The 24,100-nt window shown below is 44.8% G+C and overlaps 1 protein-coding gene across 1 annotated transcript in view; it reads left to right on the plus strand.

The window, feature by feature from the left end:
• The window catches only part of ATAD3A (ATPase family AAA domain containing 3A), a 446,196-nt gene that overhangs the window by 261,432 nt on the left and 160,664 nt on the right, over positions 1–24,100 (plus strand). The window contains exon 11 of the mRNA XM_078642408.1: positions 9,482–9,606. Within this exon, the coding sequence (XP_078498534.1) occupies positions 9,482–9,606 (125 nt within the window). The remainder of the gene's footprint in view (positions 1–9,481; positions 9,607–24,100) is intronic.

A 24,100-nucleotide genomic window follows, 5' to 3' on the forward strand; every position in this document is an offset into this window, starting at 1 on the left:
TTTCCGCCATCGGATTCGAATGTATGCCAAGAACAGGTCCTTACAAGGTAAGTAACATAATCCTTGTGAGTCTTGTAGACTTAATCACTGGCATGCTAGAATCCTTTGTACTCCGCTTCAGACCCCGTGAGTTAGGTGACCCACTGTTTCTTTGTTCAGGCATTTTCGAATCAGTACAGTATGCTTTTTTTGAACCAGGGAGGACCTGGCTTGGCAGTTCAGCCTGGACTGTTCCCATGGTTCAAGACTGATTTGCATATGACTGGGTGCAAACTGGGGTGGTGTGGTGTGCAAAAAAATGATGGATTTAGGCCCAGATCCCTGTAATGGGGCGAATATTTGACATTGTTCAGCATTCCGTCCATCAGTTGTTCTCTTTGCATGTCACCCGAAGTGGGTCGGGGATTCCCAGATGTGGGTCACGTGCTTGCCATGCCACTGAATCCAAGCTATCCTAGCTGATGAAGGGTGATACCCCGAAACCGGTCCCAGGTTGCTCGTTTCCAGTCCAGGGAGGACCTGGCCTGGCAGTTTGGGCTGGACTGTTCCCATTGGGAACATGGTCGAGGCTTATTTGCATATGGTTGGTCCAAACTGGGATAGCGTGGTAAGCAAACAAACTATGGATTTAGGGCCAGACCTCTGTACTAGGGGTGAGTTTTTGACTTTAAGCATTGTGTCCATCAGTTGTTCCTTTTGCATGTGAAAAAGTTGTCATACAGAGTTATAGACAAATTGAACGTTAAGTGCAGGTGAATGTTTATAAGGTGTTCATTTTTAGATGCAAAACTTCCCTGACGTTTTGTTAATAATTGCATGTAATATACAAGAATATAAAATGTTGGCATGGCCACTTACACATGTTTGAACTCAGTGTGATTTTTAAGCATGCCTTCAAAGTTGTATGCCATTCAGCTATTCTCAGCAAGATGTGTAATGTTTGGTACAAAGCAACAAATGATTGCCTATTGCATGTTGCTGAAGGTGGCTTATCATTCATGAATGCATAATTGTCAACCTAGTGATAGTAAGTTGTGGATCTTGCACCTTGTTTTGGTGGGTGTTCTCATTAAGATAAATTAATAGCAAAAACTTTTTGTTGGTGGTCAAACTTCAAAAAGTATCTTAACCCATTAATAGCTATAAAGGTGGTTTGTTTCTTTGGCAAGTGAATGCAAGTAAAAAGATGGAACTAAATGTGGTTGAGTAGACATTTATGCAATCTCTGTTTCACAATAGCTAAAGTAATGTATGTTAGCTAATATTTACTCTTAAAGGATTGGTTTAGTTTTTAACTTGTTGAAATATTCCCAGCCCACAAAACATATAGCACACTGACAAAATCAGTGATGTCATTTAACATTTCATGAGTGATGTAAAATGTAAAGTCCGAAGCAGTGCATGACGTGGAGCAAGTTATAGTTAATTTAATAAGTGATGGCTTGTAAGGTTCCGTGATTTTTCATTTTTTTCCTTCTCATTTGAGCACCTATGTATGTCACTTTACCCTTTGTTATGCCACAGTATTTCTTTCCAAACCTAACAATAATGTCACTTTAACCTTAGTTTTTTTCTGTTAATTTGTGTTTTTTGATCCTTTTTAAAGTTGGGCATTCACCTAACCCTCAAAATTGGTCCAAACCCTCCACAGCACAGTCTTTACCTTGGCCCTATGCTCATCATGCCACAAAAGGCTAGCCACTTCGCTGTGTATGGCCAAGGACTGACTGCATGATTCCCAAATCCTAACATGGCTGCCAACACTTCCTGGTTGATGTGATGACAGCCAATCAGATTTCAGCAGGAGATCTGTGGGATCGGCGGAGGCTCCGCGTCCCTAGATATACCATTTATATGAGCATTATTTACTTGAAAACTACCCGGATTTACACTAAATCACAAAAAGCACTCTTCCTGAACTAAGATCTAGCTTACTGACAAATTTGGTGAAAATACATTCAGCAGTTTGGGCTGTAGCGGTGTCTAAAGTTCCTATGGAATGGAAAAAATGCATTTTGGAACTTCCCCCACCCCCTCCCTTTGTCTCTGCCCCTGCCTGACTGGTAATGTTCAAGCTGTGTGTGTCTGTGGTTACACATGCTGTTACTCCTTCCAGGTAGTGTTTAGTCCGGATGTGTGAAAGTTGTTTTTCTTCAAAGAATTCTTCTCCAGTCACAGGTTGTGTGACCCCACCTCTTGCTAGTAATGCCCATGTTCATCGGCTCCATTGTTAGATTGTTTTCTTTTCACTGTCTGTCCGGATATGTGTTACTGCGCTCTGGATTGACGCCATTGTGGTGTTCTCTTCGGTTCCTCTTCCTTCTGTCAGTATTGTTTTGCTATCATGGCTTCCCTTTCTTGCATAGTCTAGCTTCGAACGCAGGAATTTCGACCCCCGGAGGCCTCTCCCTCCGTTTTGCTCTGTCATCGCCATGCTTCGCCTGTGTTGAAACAGACTCCTTTCCGATACTGTCCAGTGTGTCGCGAGAAATACCTGTGGGCCAATTAACATCAGTACGGCAACCTCTGTCTCTCACTCGAGCATGACAAGGCCTCCTGTGACTCCTGGTGCTCCTTCTGGTCGAAAAAGACTCTTCAAGACCATTGGGCTCCTCATTCTGAAATGTCACGCAGAGATGGAGATGACACCTCAGACCCCTTACTCACCTCAGACCCAGAGCAAGAGCTGTCAGCAGCCAAGTAGGAGGTCTAACTCTGACTTGGAGATAGAATACCTCCGGTGAGCTCAACTGGTCGGGAGTATCGTCCCCACTCCCTTACCACCTCGACACTGCTAGCACTCTGAGCAAGCTCCCTCCCCCCAACCCTCCACCCAAGAGTCAGCCAGCCGTGCTTGAGGCTTAGAGACAGGCTTCCCGGCCGCTACTGCCATAGGATTATGTCTTGCACTGAAATTCCATTTCAGACACCATGCCAAGCCACAACTCTGTGTCAAAGTAAAATGAAGCAGACGCACTCTGCACCGATGGCCTCTATCTTAGCACAGAAACGCCATTCAGAGCTGAAGCCTTCTACATTGAAAGCCTGTTAGGCAGCAACAACTCATGAGCTAGCACCGAAGCCATCTGCGCCAAAACGGATATCTTCCGTCTGCTCCGTGGAACCTGTCCTTCAGAAGATGCAGGGAAAACTAGATGACTGGCAGCAGCACATCATGATCCACCCCCACATGGGGAAGATCCTAGCCCAGCCGGCAGTGACCTCCACGCAGACATCTAAGAGACAGCTTAGCTTTGGGGAGGCTCTAGAACCTCCACCACCAATCAAGCAGAAGAAGCGATACAGCAAGGCTACCAGCCCTCTTTCACAGCCTCAGACACTTGTCCCTTCTCCCTGGCCTCAAACCCCACCCTCCCCACCTTCTGACCCTACTGACCCCCTAATTTACACATCACAGGGGTCACCACACTCTGAATTTAGGGATCAACAGACAGGGGATCCTTATAACATGCCCCACAGGTAGACTCTTAGGATTCCTATGATGTGGATTCACCAAGTGACACGAACCACCAGAGCGTACTCACTTGGACGGCTTGATGTTACACAATGATCTTCCGGAGTCCAAAAACTGACATCATCAAAAAACGGGGCAACATCTTGTGTTGTGTTGTCTAAATTTTGGGAATTTGATCTGACATATAAAACGATTGAGACACCGGGACGGAAGTAAAACCGGATTAAAGAAAAATTAAAAACTACTAAAGAAACAGCCCTGAGGAAATGGCGGGTTCATACCTATTCCACTTCCATTCCCCGATCATTCCACTCCTGTCGGGGAACATCTCTCTCAATTCCTCCCCATCTGGCATACAATAACTTCAGACAGATGGGTTCTAGGAATTATCCAATCTGGTTATTGCCTGGAGCTTACCAACAATCCCCCAAACATTCATCCACGTTCACACAAAAGGCCACCAGAGCATCTACACCCCCTCAAACAGGAGGTTCACTCTCTTCTGCAAAGGGGAGCTGTAGTGTCTGTACCGTTACAATATCAAGGATCGGGCGTGTACTCCATATACTTTCTTATACCCAACAAGGACGGCTCTCTCAGGCCTATATTAGATCTCCGGGAGCTAAATCAATATATTCACTTAGATCACTACTATATGGTCACTCTTCAACCAGTGCTCCCACTCCTACAGCAAAGTGACATTCTCTACTCTAGACTTAAAGGACGCATACTTCCATATTCCAATACATCCCGCACATCGCAAACATCTCAGGTTTGTGGTGGAGGGACAACACTACCAGCTCAAAGTGCTTCCATTCGCAGTCACCACTGCTTCCAGAGTATTCACCAAATGCCTGGCAGTAATCGCTGCTCATCTGCGAAGGCCGCATATTCATGTCTTCCCATACTTTGACGACGGGCTCATCAAAGCCAGCTCTTACCCAAAGTGTCTCCAGCACACTCAAATAATCCTACAATTACTACATCATCTGGGGTTCACAGTAAATGTGTTGAATTCCCATCTCCAACCCTCTAACACACAAACATATTTGGGAGCCACTCTCAATACTCAAAAACCTCTAGCCTGTCCCAATGCAGCCAGAATCTGCAATATTCAGGCTCTAATCTCACAGTTTCAGCCCAATCAGTCACTACCAGCTCGGGTATATATACAGCTTCTGGGAATGATGGCATCTTGCATCATGATATTTCCTCAAGACTTCAAATGAGTCCTCTTCAAGATTGATTAGCACGTCAGTGGAATCAGTCTCCGGGTCAATTGTCTGATCTAGTTTTGGTAGACGGCCGTACCCATCGCTCTCTGCAGTGGTGGAATCCACAAAACGTATCCAAAGGGTGGCCCTTCATCGACCCAGTTCCGTAGACCGTGCTAACAGCAGACTCATCTCTCACTGGTTAGGGAGCTCATCTCCAAACTCACCCAGTTCAAGGTTTGTGGAGTCAAAAGCAACAGCAACTTCATATAAATCATCTAGTGCTGCTAGCAGTATTTCTAGCGCTCAAAGCCTTCCAGACTCACTTTGCAGGCAAAGCTGTCCTGGCCCACACTGACAACATGACAGCCATGTATTACATACAGAAACAGGGAGGTACACACACTCTCCAGGTGTCACACCTTGCACAAGCCATTTGGAAGTGGGTCATACATCACAAACTTTATCTCCTAGCACAACACCTCCCAGGAGTAAACAATCAAATCGCAGACCTTCTCAGCAGGCAGACACAACCGATTCACGAGTGGGAACTTCACCTTCAGGTTCTCCTCCCGTTCTTTCAAATGTGGGGGTTTCCACTGATAGATCTGTTCGCCACACACCAAACCGCAAAATGCCCAAACTCTGCCTCCACGTGTCCACACTCATTGTCCAAAGGCAATGCTCTGTGGCTTAACTGGTCAGTGATATCTGCTTACACGTTTCCTCCTCTACTCATTCTGCTAATGGTTCAGAAGATCAGACCAACATCCCTCACACTGATCCTAGTAGCTCCCACATGGGCACGTCAACCTTGGTTTACTACCCTGTTGGAGCTCTCAGTTGTTCCTCATCAGAAATTACATCTCACACCCAGTCTCCTCACACAGAGCCATGGAGAGTTAAGACACCCAGATCCCAAGGAACGCAACCTAGCAATCTGGCACCTGAAATCATAGAGTTTGGTTATCTGAACCTTCCACCAGACTGTATGAACATCAGTAAAGAGGCCAGAAGACCTACTACAAGGGCATGCTACGCAGCTAAATGGATGCGGTTTGTTATATCTTGTAATAATAACCATATCAACCCCTTAGATGCTTCCATTCAAAATATCATTTGTTACTTCCTACACTTGCAGCAGTCAGGATTAGCTTACACATCCATAGGCTTACATCTCCCTGCAATAGCTGCATACCTTCAAAATAGACCGCATCTGTCTCTTTTCAAAGTACCTGTTATCAAGGCCTTTATGGAAGGACTCCAAAGAGTTATTCCACCAAGACTAAAACCTGCTCCGATGTGGAATCTTAACATTGTCCTTACCAGACTAATGGGTCCACCCTTCGAGACTTGCATAAATGTGAGCTGCAATTTCTCGCTTGGAAAGTTGCTTTCCTCATTGCTATTACGTTGCTAGGGAGAGTGGGTGAGCTTAAGGCACTAACCCTAGAGGAACCATTTTCCAACTACACAAAAACAAAGTGGTGCTTCGCACTAACCCCAAATTCTTACCCAACGTGGTATCTGCCTTTCACATCAATCATCTGTTGTGTTGCATGTGTTCTTCCCTCAACCGGATTCAGTGGCAGAGCTGCCTCTACACATTTTAGATGTCTTGTTTATTACATAGAAAGGACAAAACGATTTTGTCAAACTAGACCGCTTTTTGTAGCTTTTGCTCCACCACACAAAGGCAATCCTATTTCTAAATCCAGTATTGCTCAATGGATTGTTACATGCATCTAAACATGCTATGCAAAAGCAAAGAGAACTTTACCAATACCCCCTAGAGCGCATTCCACCCGCAAACTAGGGGCTACTATAGCTTTCTTAGGAAACCTCCCCATAGCTGACATCTGCAAAGCTGCAAAATGGTCTACACCGCACACATTCACCAAGCACTATAGGGTAGATGTGTTAGCGAGACAAGAAGCTAATGTAGACCAGGTAGTTCTTCTAACACTCTTTCGGACAACTGCAGCAGCTACAGGTTAGCCACTGCTTTGGCAGAATACTGCTGTATAGTCTATGCAAGTACAAAAGGGGGTGGGATTGGACGGAGCATCTGAACCAATCAAACACTCACACCCACTCAAAAGATCTGGGTTTGATCCATCACCGTTCTTTAGCCCACTCTGCCACCCCAGTTCAGACATGGCTATATGCAAATCAGTCTGACCCTGTGCCTCATGGGAACAGTCCAGCCCGAACTGCCAAGCCATGCCTTCCCTGGACCGGAAACAAGCTTCCGAGGACCGGTTTCTGGCAGTCCTATGCAAAGCATGTGATTTACAGCTCACATGCCTCAAACGGATAATGTTACTTACCCAGTAAGCATATGTTATTGGTAAGTAGAGCTGTAGATTCACATGCGTCCACCCGCCCACCCAGGTACCTATACCTGTTACATTTTCTTATTGAATTGGGGGCTCTAAGACTTCTTTTTATTTTTGCAATTTAATTGGGCTTTTTGAGGTGTTGAGCCTCTCCTAAAACCCTTCTTTTTCTCAAGTCCATGAAGCCATAAGGAACATTACCATCAATGAATATCTCCTCATTCCCTTTACTCTGCTTGCTTGCCTGGATTGACAAGCACTGCCGTTTTAGGGGAGGTTCAACACTTCATGGACAGCAAACACAAAGAGGTAATACAGGCCCCACAGAGTTTACTCCTCAGGTTACAGCTCTTCATGGGCATCCGTGATATGAAGCATGGCTTCAGACGTGCTCTGTCAGCCGCTGTTTAATTTCCAGTGTCTGTTTCAAAATGATGGGGAGGTGCCAGGGTATTATCCCCTATATTACCCACACTCCAAAATCGGAAGGGGGTGGGGTACGCCGACACCCTCCGTTCTGACGCCCTGAACTAAAGCCCAGCGCTGCCGAGCCTCGGGTTCAGGTTCGAGTCAACATAATGTGATTCAGGGCAAATCACTTAACCTGCGTCCTTGAGTGATGTAAATGGTACTCGTAAAGCACACAATACTTATGTTCTAGTTCGTGCTAAAAAAACAGCTAAAAAAGGCTGTTGAAAGAGAGCGGCTGTCGGTTTCCGGAAGCCCCGCCGTCTGTCTCTCGGCCGCTCTTCCCAGTCGCTCATCCTGTACCCCAGCCTGACAGACGAGCAGCGCGCCCCCAGACAGCGGGCGGAATTAATAACTTTTTCTCCCTGGGGTTTGCGGGCATCTTCCCATGCTCCCCCCACCCCCCTCCCCCGCGGAGCTCTGCGAGGCTATTACTTTCACGAGGCCTCGTCGGCTGATGTCAAGCTTTTAAACATTTACGTGCAGTCAGTCTTCTAGAAAGCCCTGTTGTCGATTCACTTAAAACGAGACGGGCCAGGCCCGATCAAGTGATTCCTCTCGACATTTTGAAAAGAATGATTCAGCTGTGTACCGCCGTCCATTTCCTGCAGTCGCTCCTCAGAACAGCGACCGCCACCGCTAGGCTTGTGTCAGTCCGGGTTAGCGTTAAATGTTGAAGGTCCCTTCCATAGATTTATAGCAGATGAACTGGAAATCCCAATGGCCTTTCCTTTCGGCAGTTTCGTTCCGGTTAAAAAATGCTTTGACCAGCTGAACAGTAACTCCACCATCCCCAGCATTGACTACGTTTACAGCCTGGTCCGAAAATAGTCCTCAGCAGATGTGGTCAGGGTCTCAGAACCTTTCACCTAAGGGTCGCCAGATCGAAACTGAACCTGGGTGCGAAGATAACAAAATGAATTGACATTCAGACAGATAGTTGTCCATTTTAGCAGAGTTGCCAAGTACCAAATGGTCAGGGAGTCTAAACTCCGACAGTTCCTCCTCTGAACATGATGGGCACTGGGCATGGATTTGCCAGGGAAGCTTGCGCTGCTGTAACAGAAGGTCCGACCCGCAGTTCTATACAAAGATAACGTGGCCAGACGTCCTGGTATTCCCTGGACAGTCCCTGCATTCCCGGGACAGTCCCGGTCTCCGAAGGACTGTCCCGGTGTCCCGACGAAACACATCCCGTTTTTTTTTAACAAAGGTGAGTTCATCCTGGTAAGAGAATTGAAAGGTATGCTCTCGTTAAGTAAATAGTTTTTTTCTTCCAGGCAGCGCAGGATGCATGCATGCTGCCGCAGACAGGGAGACAGTGGGGACGGAGGGCAGAGGTGCTCAAGGATAGCCAACTTATTTATGGGTAGCTTGTAAATGTGTAGCATAGAAAGAATCACGGACGCCTTGGGTCTTTGCAGTAAGTGTCTTTATTGACTGTAAATATATATATATATGTATGTGTGTATGTATGTATATGTGTATATATGTATGTATATATGTATGTATGTATATGTGTATATATATGTATGTATGTGTGTATGTATGTATATATGTATGTATGTGTGTATGTATATATATGTATGTATGTATATGTATGTATATATATATATATATATATATATAATATGTATATATATATATATATATATATATATATATATATATAATATGTATATATATATATATATATATGTATATGTTTTTACAAGTCTACACAAAATCAGACCAGGCATAAGAGTATGGCTAAAGGGCGTTAGTCCTACTTTTATGTCTGGTCTGTCCCACTTTTTCCTTCTCAAATTCTGGTGACCCTATGCAAGGAGTGGTTTTAGGAACACTATAATTAACACACCGCATAGGAATCGAGTCCTGCATAATAAAATACAAGGTTCACGGATGCTGCTTGTCACCATCGTCCACGTTTATAAGTATAGCTACATTTGTCTTGATGAAAACATGTATTTTTTGTGTCTTCTCAGAAACTAGCCATGCATTCTGGCATGGATTACGCCATCATGACTGGTGGGGATGTCGCCCCCATGGGGCGGGAGGGTGTGACCGCCATGCACAAGGCCTTCGACTGGGCCAACACTAGTAAGCGAGGGTAAGTAGTTTGCTCTTTTCTCTACTGTACTTTGACACCTTCATCTAGCCTTAAATCAGCCTCAGTCTATATAGAGCCCTCATCAACGTGTGAGGAAAACCCCTTGCACAAGCCATCATCGAGCCGTCCTGTGGATACAGCATTATAGCCCCTGTACTTAACCCAGGAGTTAGCACAATAATCTAGACATGTGCTGATGAAAGTTCACATCTTCGAGTACAGCATCATCACTGAGCCCATGAGCCAGTCCTGCTGTGTAGCCATCCCTGTTGCACAGTGCCTTAATCATGTGATGCAGACCCTTGGTGCAGAGCATCATTACAAAGCCACTAAGCTGACTTCCTTTAATGACACCATTGCAAGCTCTTGCACTGATGCCACTGCACAGCACTGTCACTAAGCCTCTGCTTATGATACCTTAACAACTCATGGACTGGCCTCAGTGCTTGGCACCATCGCTGCTGACTGAGCCCACCAATTGCACAGTACTATTACTGAACCTCTGGGCTGTCTCCAGAGCCTAGTGCCATTATTGAGCCCCAGAGCGAAACCCGTTTGCTTAGCAGTCCCCAGTGGGTATCACTGCCACTGAAACCGCAGGTCATCCTCTGTGACCATGACCTGATTCATGCATTGCATGATCTCTGCGCTCTTGAGCCAACTTGTGCACAGCATAGTCTTCGAGCTCTGAACTGATCCCGGTTCTTCACCTCATCATCTAGCCTAGTGTTGATCCCATTCAGCCCTGAGCGCATCTAGTCATATTACCATGATTGAGTATCTGAGTCAGCTCCATTGCATACCAACATCCATCATCAATGCCCAGAGATACTGTCTGAACACACAATTTCTTGCTCAATAAACATTTTGTCTTAATATGGATGTTTGACTTCTTTACATGCCCCTCTCACACCCCAGAAGAGACCTATCGTGCAGGGGGATTTTGTACTGTTCAAGGAGCTCTGTAAATGCTGCAGTTAGGCCCCCAGAAGCCATAGAACCACTCCAGTGGCCTTTGTTGTATAGAAATTGAATGTGTGTGAGAAATCTTACACACAGGAGACCGAAATTAGGATTACTGACCCGTAAAAGTGAAATATGTTAGATTTGTGGGAGTTTGCTTGTACTCAACATTTATCCAAATACACGTTTCACAGAAGTTTACATCATTAACATGAAATACAACCTAATTAATCAAATTCGCAAATACATTGATTAAAACGTCTTAATATTAGTCTCAGTTGATACGTTGACTTATATGCGTTTCTGTGAATTGATTTAACCGTTTAAAGTTCATTCTGCCTTGTTATTTACACAAAAGCACAGGATTTTTCCACAGTCAACACTTGATTCGCCCTTGTACAGCTGGTAATCATAGGGCTTTTTCAAGGCGAGATATATTTTTTATGGTAACTATTAGTGTAAAGAATTGAAAAAACGTTATGAAGTTTAATGAGTGATGAACAACAAAGTGAGTCACACTGATTTGTGACACTACAACAGGGAATACAATAGTTACGAAAGAGATATAGTTCTCAAATAGTGAATAGAAGTGGAGAGGGATCTGCAGTGGCAGGAGGTGAGTGCACCTTTAGTCTTTCCAAATTATCACTGTAATGAGCCTAACTGCTAGTCGGTACTTCATTATAAAACGAGGGAAATGTGCAATTAAGTTTACTTCCCTTCCTAAAAAGAAAGATGGCAGTCCCATGAGTATTGATTGCTGAATAAAAAACTAAAGTAGTTGCATTTACAAAAAAGAAAAAAGAAGTGAAGTACCAATGGAAACTGGGAAGAGAAATCCTGGAACAGACAAAGGAATATATCTATCTTGGAAGAATCTTTTCGTCCAATATGAGTAACATGAAGCAAATTATCCATCTAAGAAGGAAATGTGATCTTCACGCTGGTGCAATATCACGCTTGTATAGGAAGACAGGAAGCAGGCATTTCTCAGCACTGATAAAAATTTATAGAGCCAAAATTTCCCCGGTTCTATCTTACGCCTCAGAACATATTCCCCTAAAACAATGGAGTTATATGGATACAAACGAAGGGAAAATACTAAAAAAGTTACTGAAAGTCTCCAACTCAACTCCTGTACAGGCCCTAAGGCTCGAATGCACGATCACCAGCGCATTTGCAATATCAATAGCAAGCCTCATAAGGTGGGCCTATAACCTTCTGCATTCCAAAGAGGGTACCCTACGACATCTGCTAAAAATTGAGATCTTTAGTGAGGATACCTTCAACTCCACATTTGTGAAAAATTTGGGAGAGGCTTTCTGTTTAGCAAAAATTAGTGCAGAAATGTTATCTGGTTGGACACCAGCACAACTCAAACTATTTTTAAAAACATTTTCTCCAAAATTGAGTTATGAGCTAGATCATTTACATTGTACTAAACTATCTACGTACAAAATTTATGCTGATTCCCAAGAATACAAGTTAAAATTGCCATATTTGGAATACACCCTTACCCATGGTGCAAGACGTACGGTTATGATGCTACGTCTGGGTATTCTCCCTTTGTTATCTTTTACCTCCCCTTGGAAACCAAACAGTTCCTCACAATGTAACCTGTGTTCGGGGGGTAAACAGAACTTAGAGCATATGCTCTTTATATGTCCAAATAAAGTCGTTGTCACTGCTAGGTTAACATGCCTAGAGCCAATATATCGGTCCTGCAGGATCACGAAAGCAAGGGATTTTATTTCCATATGTGCTAATCCACCTAACGAATATGTTTGTAATAAGATTTATAAATTTTTTAAAATAACTCTGAAAATGTACTAAGTTGTATGCAAATGTAATATGTATTTTCGTTTTTAATGATTTTGTGGTCCTCGAAAGAGTACCGAAACAAAATAAAAAAACTTTGACTTTGATTGCTGAATATGTTTGCAATTTCTAGTTGTAACTTTGGTATATAAATGCCTGGTTTTAGTTGTAGGGAAAAGGTGGGGTTACTGATTATCGTGTAATTTTACCTGCGAAGAAGCCTGTGTAGCCCGATGGACAGGTCTTTAAAAATTCGTTCCTGGGAGTGTAAGAAAACAAGTGAAGGTTGAGTGGGTGCAAACAGAGCATGATAATGAGGAGAGAGAAGTGTAGGGTCCATACGTACCAACAATTCAAGTAAGGGAATGTCTGAAGGTTCCTCGTGGATTGAGAAGAATATTCTGTTGTTATGCCTCCCTTTGGGGTTAGTTTAATTACGTCCTGAGTAACATCGCTATCTGGATATGTGCTGAAATCGGAGGAATGGTGGTGATTCACTATCCAGTATTGGGATAAAGTCAAATATGTTACAAAAAGTTACGTTTGCCAAGTCGAGTAAGGTTGTTGAGTATCATATTAAAGGAGCACCCAGAGTTTTGTTTTAACACCAAATTGAACATGTTCATCCTATCCGCTTCTGTTGCCCTGTCTTGTAGCATGTAACATGTGTAGTGTTATTCCATTAAGAACAAGGATTCCAATCCACCTGCTATAGAGTGTACACTCTACATATTGTGATTTTACCAGAAGAATGGCAAAAGACAAAGGGATTTAGTGCTTCAAGCACATGAAAACCTGGAATGGGTTCTAGTAATAATTTCGGGGTAGGTTCAACATCTTAGAATATGAGGAACCCATGGTAATAAGATAGTGGTTATTGTATGAGGTAAGTTGTTTTACATTCAATGAATGTTTAGTAATTCAGGTAAGTAGGTTGGTGTCATGTTAACAGGAGGTAAATGATACTGTTACTCCCCCTAGAGAATCTATCTCAGCAGGTGCATTAGTATGCCTTATGACCAATAAATGGACTAACATCTCCAGCCCTTCATGAAAAGTCTTACTATCCCTCATCAGGGATACAATAGATATTACAAATTAAGCTGGAAGACATGTAATGGCAACCAGACTATTTGCCTGCGACATTTGATGTCGCAAGCCTTCATGCTTCCATAAGTCATACAGACTGCTCACTGGCTATCAGGAAGGACTGGTAACATGATGTGCTCACTATTAGAACTTGAGAAAAATTATATTTGATATGTTAGATTGTTGTCTTTGTAATATCGTTTTTTTCATTCAATAAATAACTTAAACTTCAAATAGAAAAGATAGCTGGTGACAGAAAAATTGCTCCGCCATAAGCAAGTATTTTTTAATCGTGAATCAACTAGGGGATGATGCATTTTTACACGATATTGTGATATTCTGGTGTCGATACATAGAGGATATCTTATATATATATATATATATATATATATATATATATATATCTATATCAAGGAGAACCAAATGTACTCGAACAATAGTTTGCCCACTTCATTCAAAATACCATAAACATCTGGCTCATGTCTTCTATCTCATGTCGTCAAGTGGTCTTCCTGGACCTCACAATATGTGTTGACAACAAAAAAAACTCATAACTAAACTACACCAAAAAACAATAGCTGCCAGTTCCATTTTGGAAGCCCTCTGTTGCCGCCCTCTAGCAACTGTTAAAAATGTCCCCAATGGAGGATTTCTGAAAACTGGACATAATTGTAGTGCGGATATTATCTATGAATATTCCATACAGGAAATCATACATACGCTAGCAACACATAGATATGATACCGATCAAGTGCACTGCACAGTAAAAGCAGTTAAAATATTTAAGAGAAAATAAATCTGAAAGAGACTTCTAGCTGCAGATTCCTTACCTTTGAATTTCCCAGGCATCAGGCTGGATATGAAAACTTTTGTTGAGCAATACCCTTTGCGTGCGAAGTCGGGTTGCTCCATTCGGCTCCACTTGACATCGTTGGCAGCGTCGGTTATGACGTCACAGTGCCTATACAGGCATGACCCGGGCCTGCAGACGTCCGTTCTTTCTTTCTGTGCCAGTTAAGCTCCGATCCTGGAAGAGCTAGCCCTCTGCTGCTTTCTGGTAGGCTTTTTCTCGACTTTTGTCGAACAATTTGTGGAATCGACTTTCTGTGTGAGGGATGTCTTCGAGGAAGACCTGTTTCAAACCATGTGTGACTTGTTCCCGTATGATGTTGGTTACCGATCCCCACCGCGTATGTCTTTTGGTTTCTCGAGCGCAACCACAATACGAAGTCGTGATCGGACTGTCTGGTGATGGCTCCGAAGACCTTGAGGGCGCGTGTAATTAAGTTACTCGCGGCCCGGCAGTCGACACCGTCAAGTGAGACTCCAAGGAGGTCACGGTTTCGTTTGAAGGAGAGGTTGCAGGACTGCTCCAGGAGCCCTAGATCATCTTCCTTCCATTCAAGGCCCTTGGGACACTCTGGGAAGAGGCACAAAACGAAGTCCAAGCGGACTTTGTCTTTACTACAACTGGCGTCTGTTGTCGAAAGAGGCAATAGCACAGATGCGCTAGGCACGGTTCTGCGGAGTCGTAGCCAGAGTAGACTTTACACCTCCCCCCCCCCCTTTCCAGGAGCCGGAGTGACTCCCGCTCAAATTAAATAATTTTATGAGGCCATGTGCTACGTATTTGAGCGGAACGGCCCCGCTAAAGACCCTTCAGGCCCCGTGGGGTCGAAAGGAGCCCCATTGGGTTCAACCCAGTCGACTCCAGCCACGAGGCTGGTGAGGCCTCAGGGATCCTATCCCGGATCTGGTTTGACACTAGTCGTGCCAACGTGACCTTCCCGGTGTCGAACCCGAAGTCGGTTCCTGCGAAGTCGCCGATGCCCGTCAGTGGCGCACGCCCCATCCTTATCGACGATACTGAGCCGTAACCGCTTCAATCAGCGCCGATTCCAACGTCGACAGAACCAAGAAGTTCTATGTTGTCGCTTGAGCACTTGGAAGACATGCTAGGCTCAGGAGAGAATGGGAAAGGTCTGGGGACCCTCTTGAGAACCAGGAAGTCTTTGAGGAGAATTTGTACTGGTATGGGGAACTTGGGGAGGCCAGTGGTCTGGATACTTCTCCAGATACTGGCATGTTCTCACCACCTACGGTGGCTGAAGAGGAGGGAGCGTCCAATGCCATGGTGCTAAAGAGGGCAGGAGCTGCAAATCAGAACTAATCTTTTGACTGAGGTGCTTCAAACTGGGGCTTCCACTTCCGAACCCCTGTTGCCCTTCAATGAGGTACTTATGGACGTCCTTCTAGAAACTTGTTCCAAACCTAGCACAGGGGCTCCTGTGAATAGGAAGATTGTACACCGTCATCGCCCAGGTGGGGGCAACTCAAAGTTCCTCAGCCAACACCCCACCCAAGAGAGTTTGGTGGTCCAGGCATCTACGTCCCAAGGTGCATTCCCTTCCGCCCCTCCGGATACGGAATCCAAGAGGTTGGATTAATTTGGAAAGAAAATGTTTTCTTCCTCCAGCCTTGCATTACGGTCGGTGAATACTGGATGCTTATTGGGCCATTTCTCCCATTCCCTTTGGGAGATGGTCGTGCAAGTGCTACCATAGGTCCCGGTGGAGGCCTGGGGTGAGCTCTCCCAAGCTGTCAAAGACGGGAGGGATGCAGCAAAATTCACAATTCGGTGTGGATTTGTTACGACCGATTGGGCAGATCGATTGCAACAACGGTGGCCCTGAGACGCCACGCCTGGCTTCGTACCACTGGCTTCTCGGGTGATGTCCAAGCAAACTTGATGGACATGCACTTCAATAGAACCCACCTTTTTGGGGAAAAGGCAGACTTGGCCCTGATTAGGTTCAAGGACTCTCGTACTGTACTGTACCGTACTGTAATTGTATTTATATAGCGCTTACTACCCCTGACGAGGCGTCAAAGTGCTTTTTCGGCAGGTAGCACGTTACTCCGAGACCCATAGAGGATTAGTATAGTGAAACATGCAAGTACATTTTAAGTGGTGGATAGGTTAGTCAGTTATTTGGATATTGAATGATAGCAGAAGGATAAAGGAGGACAACGGTTTGTATTTATTTATCGTTTGTTGACGCACGCTATTCAGGAAGCCTATAAAGGATTAGTGGTGAATTAATTAATATGGTGAAATATGAGGTAATTTCAGTGGTGGATATTAGTCTGTTACTTGGAGTGAGAAGGATAGCGGAGGGATAAAAGGGGAAGGAAGACTAGCATTCATATAGCACTTGTTACCCCTGATGGGTGTTGAAGCGCTTTTCTGGCAAGTAGCACGCCACTCCAGAACCCATAAAGGATTAGTGTTGAAAATTAGTATAGTATAAATATGAAGTAATTTGATTAATATTATTATTATTTTCTTTTTTTCTTTTCTCTTAACAACATAATTATTTTACATGTTTTATAAAGTAATACACAAAGATAGGTACATATCTATAGTGAAAACAAATGCTTATATACAGAGGGATATGCTGTAAATTTCTGTTTCTGTATGGTGCTTATGTGGGGAAGAGCCAAATCTTGAGTAGTTTTCTGAAGATAGGGTGGTTGTCGGTGGATCTTATGTTGGGGGGGTAAAGAGTTCCATAGTTTGGCTGCTTGAACAGAGAAGGATGTGCCACCCATGTTTTTTTTTCTTGTATGGTAGGATTTTGAGGCGAGATGCTCCTTTAGAGCGGAGGTTCCTTTGTTGACTGTGTTTGGTGATTTTATTCCTGATGAAGAGTGGTCCTATTCCGTGTATTGCTTTGTGGGTGATACAAAGCAGCTTGAACGTGGATCTTCTGGCAACCGGTAACCAAAGCAGGGCTTTCAAGGCAGGGGGGATGTGGTCTCGTGGTTTGATATGCAAGAGTAGTCTGGCAGCCGAGTTCTGAATCCGTTGTAGTCTTTTCATGGTCGTTAAAGGTGAGCCGTGGTAGAGGCTATTGGCGTAATCGAGTTTGGATAGAACAAGGGAGAGGGTAGCTTGGACCTTGTGTGGAAATCCCAAATGAGGGAAAATTAGTCGCAGCGTTTTTATAGTAGCAAAGCTTGATCTTGCTAGTTTAGTGGAGTAGTGTGGCTCACTGGTTAGAGGCAGCAGGCCTGAGAGCAGATGTCAGCCCGAGACCAGGGTTCAATTCCCGACGCGGCAGGGTCGTGGACCTGGGTCAGCGGACTCGATAATTCTCGCTTCGGTGCTTACTCTAATCAGGGGTTCCACTCGGCAACTCTGGGCATTAGCTTGCCTAATCTCCACAACGGCCCCACCAATTCCGGGGATGCCTGGCTCCACCTTGGGGACTCCCAGCAGGGACCATCCCACAGGGAAAGCCAGGACGGGTTCCCCAGAGTTATACAGCGCCGGGACGCCCCGTTGCTGGGGCAGCTGTGCGCTTTACAAGTATACTACATTTACATTTACATTTTATCCTCTTGGGCATTCATCGACAGCTTGGAGTCCATGGTCATTCTGAGGTTTCTTACATCCTTTGATACTTTAGGCAGTGATCCCAGTTCATCAGGCCATGCGGCAAGCGGGTTGTAATTTTTCCAATCGCCACAAGTGAGTATTTCAGTTTTTGCAGCATTCAAATTGAGATGGCTCCAAGTCATCCACTGATCCACGGCTCTGACACAGCTAAAAATTGGTGATTTTCCAATGTCTTTGGGGCATTCCAGTTGAAGGAGTATTTGCGTGTCACCTGCATAGTTGTAGCACGTGAGGTGAAATTTATTGATCAGTACTAGTAAAGACTTCATGTAGATGTTGAAAAGCATGGGCGAGATGACCCTGCTTTTGTGGAGTACGGTTTGGACGAGAAATGTGGGGTATGGATGACATTAGTTCTGTTTCGAAGGTAGGACGCGATCCAGTCTACAGCAGTTCCCTCTATGCCGGCTTCATAAAGTCTTTGTTTCAGAGTGTCATGGTCAACCGTGTCAAAGGCAGCTGAGAGGCCCAAGAGGAGTAGCGCAGCAACCCCGTTGCGGTCAACTGCATTGTTTAGGTCATCCCAGATGGCAAGGAGGGCAGATTCAGTGCCTCTTCCCGGACGGAATCCTGTTTGGAAATCTGAAAGTATTGTCATTCTCGTCAATAAATTGTGACATCTGGGCGAACGCTCCTCTTTCTATCAGTTTTGCCCAGCATCCCCGTTGCGGTCAACTGTATTCTTTAGGTAATCCCAGATGGCAAGGAGGGCAGATTCAGTGCCTCTTCCCGGACGGAATCCTGTTTGGAAATCTGAAAGTATGTCATTCTCTTCAGTGAATTGTGACATCTGGGCGAACGCTGCTCTTTCTATCAGTTTGTCCAGGAAAGGTCCATTTGTAATGGGTCTGCAGTTGTCAGGGTTCAGCGGGTCCAAGTTTGTTTTCTTCAGTAAAGGGCGTATGTATGACTTTGAGTTCTTCTGGAAATATTTGAGTAGTTAAGGAATCGTTGATGATTCTTCTTACTGGAATGGCAGCAGAGGTTGTTAAAAGAATTGTCTTGAAAGTTTGTGGCGGACAGGGGTCAGAAGGGCTGCCGGCAGGCCTGCTTGCTTTGACCAGGTCCATAAATTCATCATGTGAGATGTTGGAAGGAACGGAGAGGCTTGATTAGAGCATTCTTGGATAGTTGTTTTGTACAAGGGTTAGTGCTGGTGCTTTGTTTCTGTTTTAAGTACGAGTCCAACGGTCTGCTTTGTCCGTGTAATGATTTGCCAGTTTGTCTGTGAAATCTTGAGTAACAGGATGAGTTCCTACTAGGCAATTTGGTTTTTCCGAAATTCATTGAGTATTTTAAAGAATTCTTTATTTGCACATTTAGCGTTTTGAGTTCTGTCTGAATAGTACCTTTTCTTAGCTTTTTTGATGGCGATTTATATAATCTGTTAATTTTTTGTAGGTGAAGTTGTCTGCCTTTCCTTTCTTTTCCTCCTGCTCTTCTGCAAAGTCAGGAACGGCTGACTGAGGATCATTTAAAATTTCTCCAAGAGTAAGTTAGAGCTCTTTTGGCCAAGAGAGCTAGAGAAAGGGTCCCAGTTTCAGAAGTAGGCAATGGCTGTTATTCTTGCTACTTTCTAATTCCAAAGAAGAACAAGGAGCTACAGCCCATTTTAGAACTTCGGACCGTCAATCTCTTCCTCAAAAAGGAGAAATTTAAAATGCTCACTCTGGTTCAGGACTTGTCTGCCCTAGACCAGGAAGACTGGATGGTAGTGTTGGTCCTGAAGGACGCGTATTTTCACATTCCCATCCTGCTGGGCCACCGGCGTTACCTGCGGTTCAAGGTAGACTGTGTGCACTTTCAGTTTGCCGTGCTCTCCTTCGGCCTTACCAGTGCCCCTCGGGTGTTCACCAAGGTGATGGCTGTGGTCGCAGCACATCTGTGCAGGTTAGGGGTGTCGGTCTTTCTCTTCCTCGCCGACTGGCTGTTGAAGTCCTCCTCATCCCAGGCAGTCGTCTCCCACCTTCAGACTACGCGGAGCCTCCTGCATTCGCTGGAGTTTTCTATAAATGTGCCGAAGTCACCCTCAACTCCTTCTCAGACACTCCCTTTCATCGAAGCTGTTCTGAAAACAGTGCAGTTTTGGGCTTATCCTCCAAAGCAGCGAGTCCTGGATATTCAAGTTATGATTCCGATATTTCAGCCTCTATCCTGGATTTCGGTGAGAACGACTCTGAGACTGGTGGGCCTCATGGCCTCCTGCATCCTGTTGGCAAGGCACGCGTATGCAGGCTCTGCAGTGGGACTTGAAGTTCCAATGAGTACAGCATCGGGGAAACCTCACCGACATGTTTCAGATCTCGGAAGGAACTGCGAAAGATCTGCAGTGGTGGTTAATGAACCGTGATCGGGTCAACAGCAGACTCCTCTCTCTTCCCCAACCAGATATCACAGTCGTGACAGATGTGTCCTTTCTGGGATGGGAGACCATCTAGCAGAGGTGGAGATCAGGGGACACTGTTCTCCGGCAGAGTCGTAGCGCCACATAAATTTATTGGAGCTCCGAGCGATTCGTTTGGCATTAAAAGTATTTTTTCCCTTTGTCAAGGGGAAGCTAGTGCAGGTGTTCACGGACAACACCACCGCCTTGTGGTACTGCAATAAGCAGGGCGGGTGGGGTTATGGGCCTTTTGTCGAGAGGCCCTGCGTCTCTGGACTTGGCTGGGACAGCAGGGCATAACCCTAGTAGTTCAACACCTGGCAGGTTATCTGAATGCCAGGGCGGACGAGCTCAGCCGTCAATGCCTAGCAGATCATGAGTGGCATCTCCTGTCGGAGGTGGCGCAAGGTATCTTTCAGCAGTGGAGAGAACCGTGGTTAGGTTTGTTCGCCTCCAAAGAGAACGTGCAGTGTCCGCACTACTTGAGCACTGGCGTTTCCAAGGCGCTATTGATCGGCGATGCTTTTCGTCACAAGTGGAGATCAGGCCTGTTGTACTCCTTTCCGCCCATACCGCTCCTACCCAGGGTTCTGAAGAAGATTAGGAGCGACCAGGCCCAAGTTATTCTTGTGGTTCCAGACTGGGTGAGGAGAGTTTGGTATCCAGAGCTTCTGAGAATGAGTGTCGATACTCCGATCAGGCTGACCCTTCAGGAGGATCTTCTGTCCCAGCAGCAGTGAAAGGTTCTCCACCCGAACCAGTCAACTCTGCGCCTCCATGGCGACAGTTGATAGCCTTTGACCTTCCTCCCGAAATCTGTAACATTATTCTGGTGGCCAGGTGGCCCTCCACTAAGTCGGTATAAGCCTGCTGTTGACAGAAATTTGTATGCTGTACAGAAAGGCCCATTGACCCTCTTTCTGCTTCTCTTTCTACTGTCCTTTTATTCTTTCTAAACCTTTGCCCAGCAGGGCTCTGCCTTGGAAACTGTCAGGGGTTACCTTTCTGCTCCATCTGCTTTTTTGCGGCTGCCAGAGCAACCCTCTCTCTTCAAATCTCCAATTGTAAATAGATTACTAAAGGAGCTGGATCGCTTATTTCCTCCCACGCCCTTTGTTATGCCGCAGTGGGACCTTCATTTGGTCCTCACTTACCTGATGTGTGCTCCCTTTGAGTCTTTGCACAATTGTCCCCTCCAGCTGTTGACAATCAAGACAGCCTTCTTAGTGGCAATTACATCAGCACGGAGGGTGAGTGAGTTGCTGGTGTTATCCAGCTTGCCTCCTTATCTTATGTCCTTTCCGGACAAGGTTGTACTTCGTACCAGGGTATCCTTTTTGCCAAAGGTTGTGACCCCATTCCATCTGGGTCAGAGCATCACTTTGCCCACCTTCTTTGCTCCCCCACATCCCTCTAAGGAAGAGGAGCGTCTCCACCAACTGAACCCAAAAAGGAGTTGTTGTTCTACCTTGATCGCACAAAAGAGTTCCAGGTAGATGACTAACTCTTTGTGGGGGTACGTGGGACAAAGAAAGGAAGGGTAGTGCAGAAAAGGACCATCTTTCACTGGGTCGTTCTCTGCATCAGTATTTGTTATGCCTTGGCAAAGAAGCACCCCCCTGAAGGATTAAGAGCCCATTCCACCGGGGGTAAGGCTGCAACTGCGGCCTTGGCTAGGGGTGTCCCAGTCCAATACCGCTATCAGGCACACATTTGCAAAACATTACTGCCTTGATGGGCAAGTACGCAGGGATGGACATTTTGCCTGTTCAGTCCTGCAAGACTTTTTAGGCTAGGGTGTGAGTCCGCAACCCACCAACGGGATGGTATTGCTCGGGTATCTGATTCAAAGGTAAGCAATCTGCAGCTAGAAGTCTCTATCAGATGAACAAGTTACTTACCTTCAGTAACACATTATCTGGTAGAGACATTATCTAGCTGCAGATTCCTTACAGCCCCACCCATGCCTCCCGGCTTTGCGGACTGATATTGTAAGGCTAGGGTTGTTCTGCTTATTCAGGGCCCTAGTTTTTCACACAACTACGTCAGTTACTTTGTGGAAAGTACGAAAAGTATTGACGTCCGCGCGCCTGGGTGGCACCTTTATAGGCACTGCGACGTCCTAACCAACACTACAGATGCCGTCACGCGGAGCCGAAGGGAGCCACCAGATGTCATGCGCGAGGGGTATTACTCAGCAAAAGTTTCTGGATCCAGCCTGACGCCTGGGAAATTCAAAGGTAAGTAATCCACAGATAGATAAAGCCACTACCAGATAATGCGTTACCGAACGTAAGTAACTTGTTCTTCCTAACTAACTTGCAGAAGCATAAACAATAGTGGGAACAAATCTGATTCATCACAACATTTCACAATGGATGTCTTGATAGGAAATCATTAATAACAAACTGGAATTACCTCCAAATTATCCCCACCTTCAAATAAATTATACCACTCAAACCACAAGTTGGTGTCCAAAGAGCATACAACCTGAAAGTATTCTTATATGTCGGTCTGAGTTTATTGACCAAATAAAACTATCAAAAATAATCTTTCCCAAATTTTTGGGATTCCACTCATGCCAAAATTATTCAATGTGCAAGTTTGGGACCCACAAAACTACTGACTGCAAATTCGGAAACATGCCTAAATACAATAATTGGTTCAGATGCAATTGCAATTTTGTTCTTTACCTGGTAAAATGCCCATGTGAACAGGCACATGCTACAGGCGTAGTACTTTACACCCTCGAGAATCTTATTCAGGAGCATTACAGAAACACCAGCAAAAAAGGGCAAGGCTACTCTCTGATAAATTCTCCCTTACCTTTAACAAACCAGAATCATCTCCTCCTTTACCATAGAGCCCCATACTATTCCATCAAGAGGAGGTGACTGAGACTTATCACTGAGAAAGTGAGTTGATATTAAAACTGGACTCAGTGAGACATGGACTGAACAGGGGGGCTGAATTTATTACTGGCAGCTTTAATGGAAGCACTTAATTTAACAGTTGCCTAACTTCCCATCACTTGAGACATTCTCTTTCTTTTCTAATGCTCTTTCCAATAACATAACCCATGATTGTCATACCTCCCAAATATAAACTACTATTAGCTTAAAGACCTAATATCATAAGCTTATATAATCCTGTGAATCCAGTGTATGAATTTGACCATCACTCAAAGACTACAATTATGCCCTAGAACAGAGGTCTGTAGCAAGAGCTTCTTTTCTTCAATGAAAGTAATTCCGAGCTACTAATATTAATTGTGTTGTAGTAGTGACCACAGCAGACAAGATTACATTAGTGGCCACCCCATGCAAAATTGTCAGCAGTGACCACCTCTCTGCATCAGGCAGGGTTGACAGAACTAAAGTGAAAAAAGGCTAGCAATATGGCATGTCTGTACATGGGTAATACTCAACAGCCATAGCTGCGATGTCCCTGGAATCAAGGTCACAATACATCTCCCCAATGGCACATAATTTATCACTCAAATACCCGCTTTATATATAACATACCGTGTATTGGTAAAGTGCAAGTTCACAGTGAAGAGCATTTTGGCATTGAAATAACATGTTTATTCATAGGCAACTCAGTGGTTGGATTGGTTGAATTACAAATTGAACTGGAAATTCAACAGTTTTTCTCCAAATATCAGATGATAAGGTCTAAAAATACAAACATTTGTGTCTTGAATCAAACGTTTTCATTTTGGTATACACACCTGAATTCAACCAAGCAAAAACTTCTTATTTTGTAGGCTGGGCTACATT

The sequence above is a fragment of the Lissotriton helveticus genome, chromosome 5_1 (genome assembly GCF_964261635.1).
Source record: "Lissotriton helveticus chromosome 5_1, aLisHel1.1, whole genome shotgun sequence".
NCBI classification, from domain to species: Eukaryota; Metazoa; Chordata; class Amphibia; order Caudata; family Salamandridae; genus Lissotriton; species Lissotriton helveticus.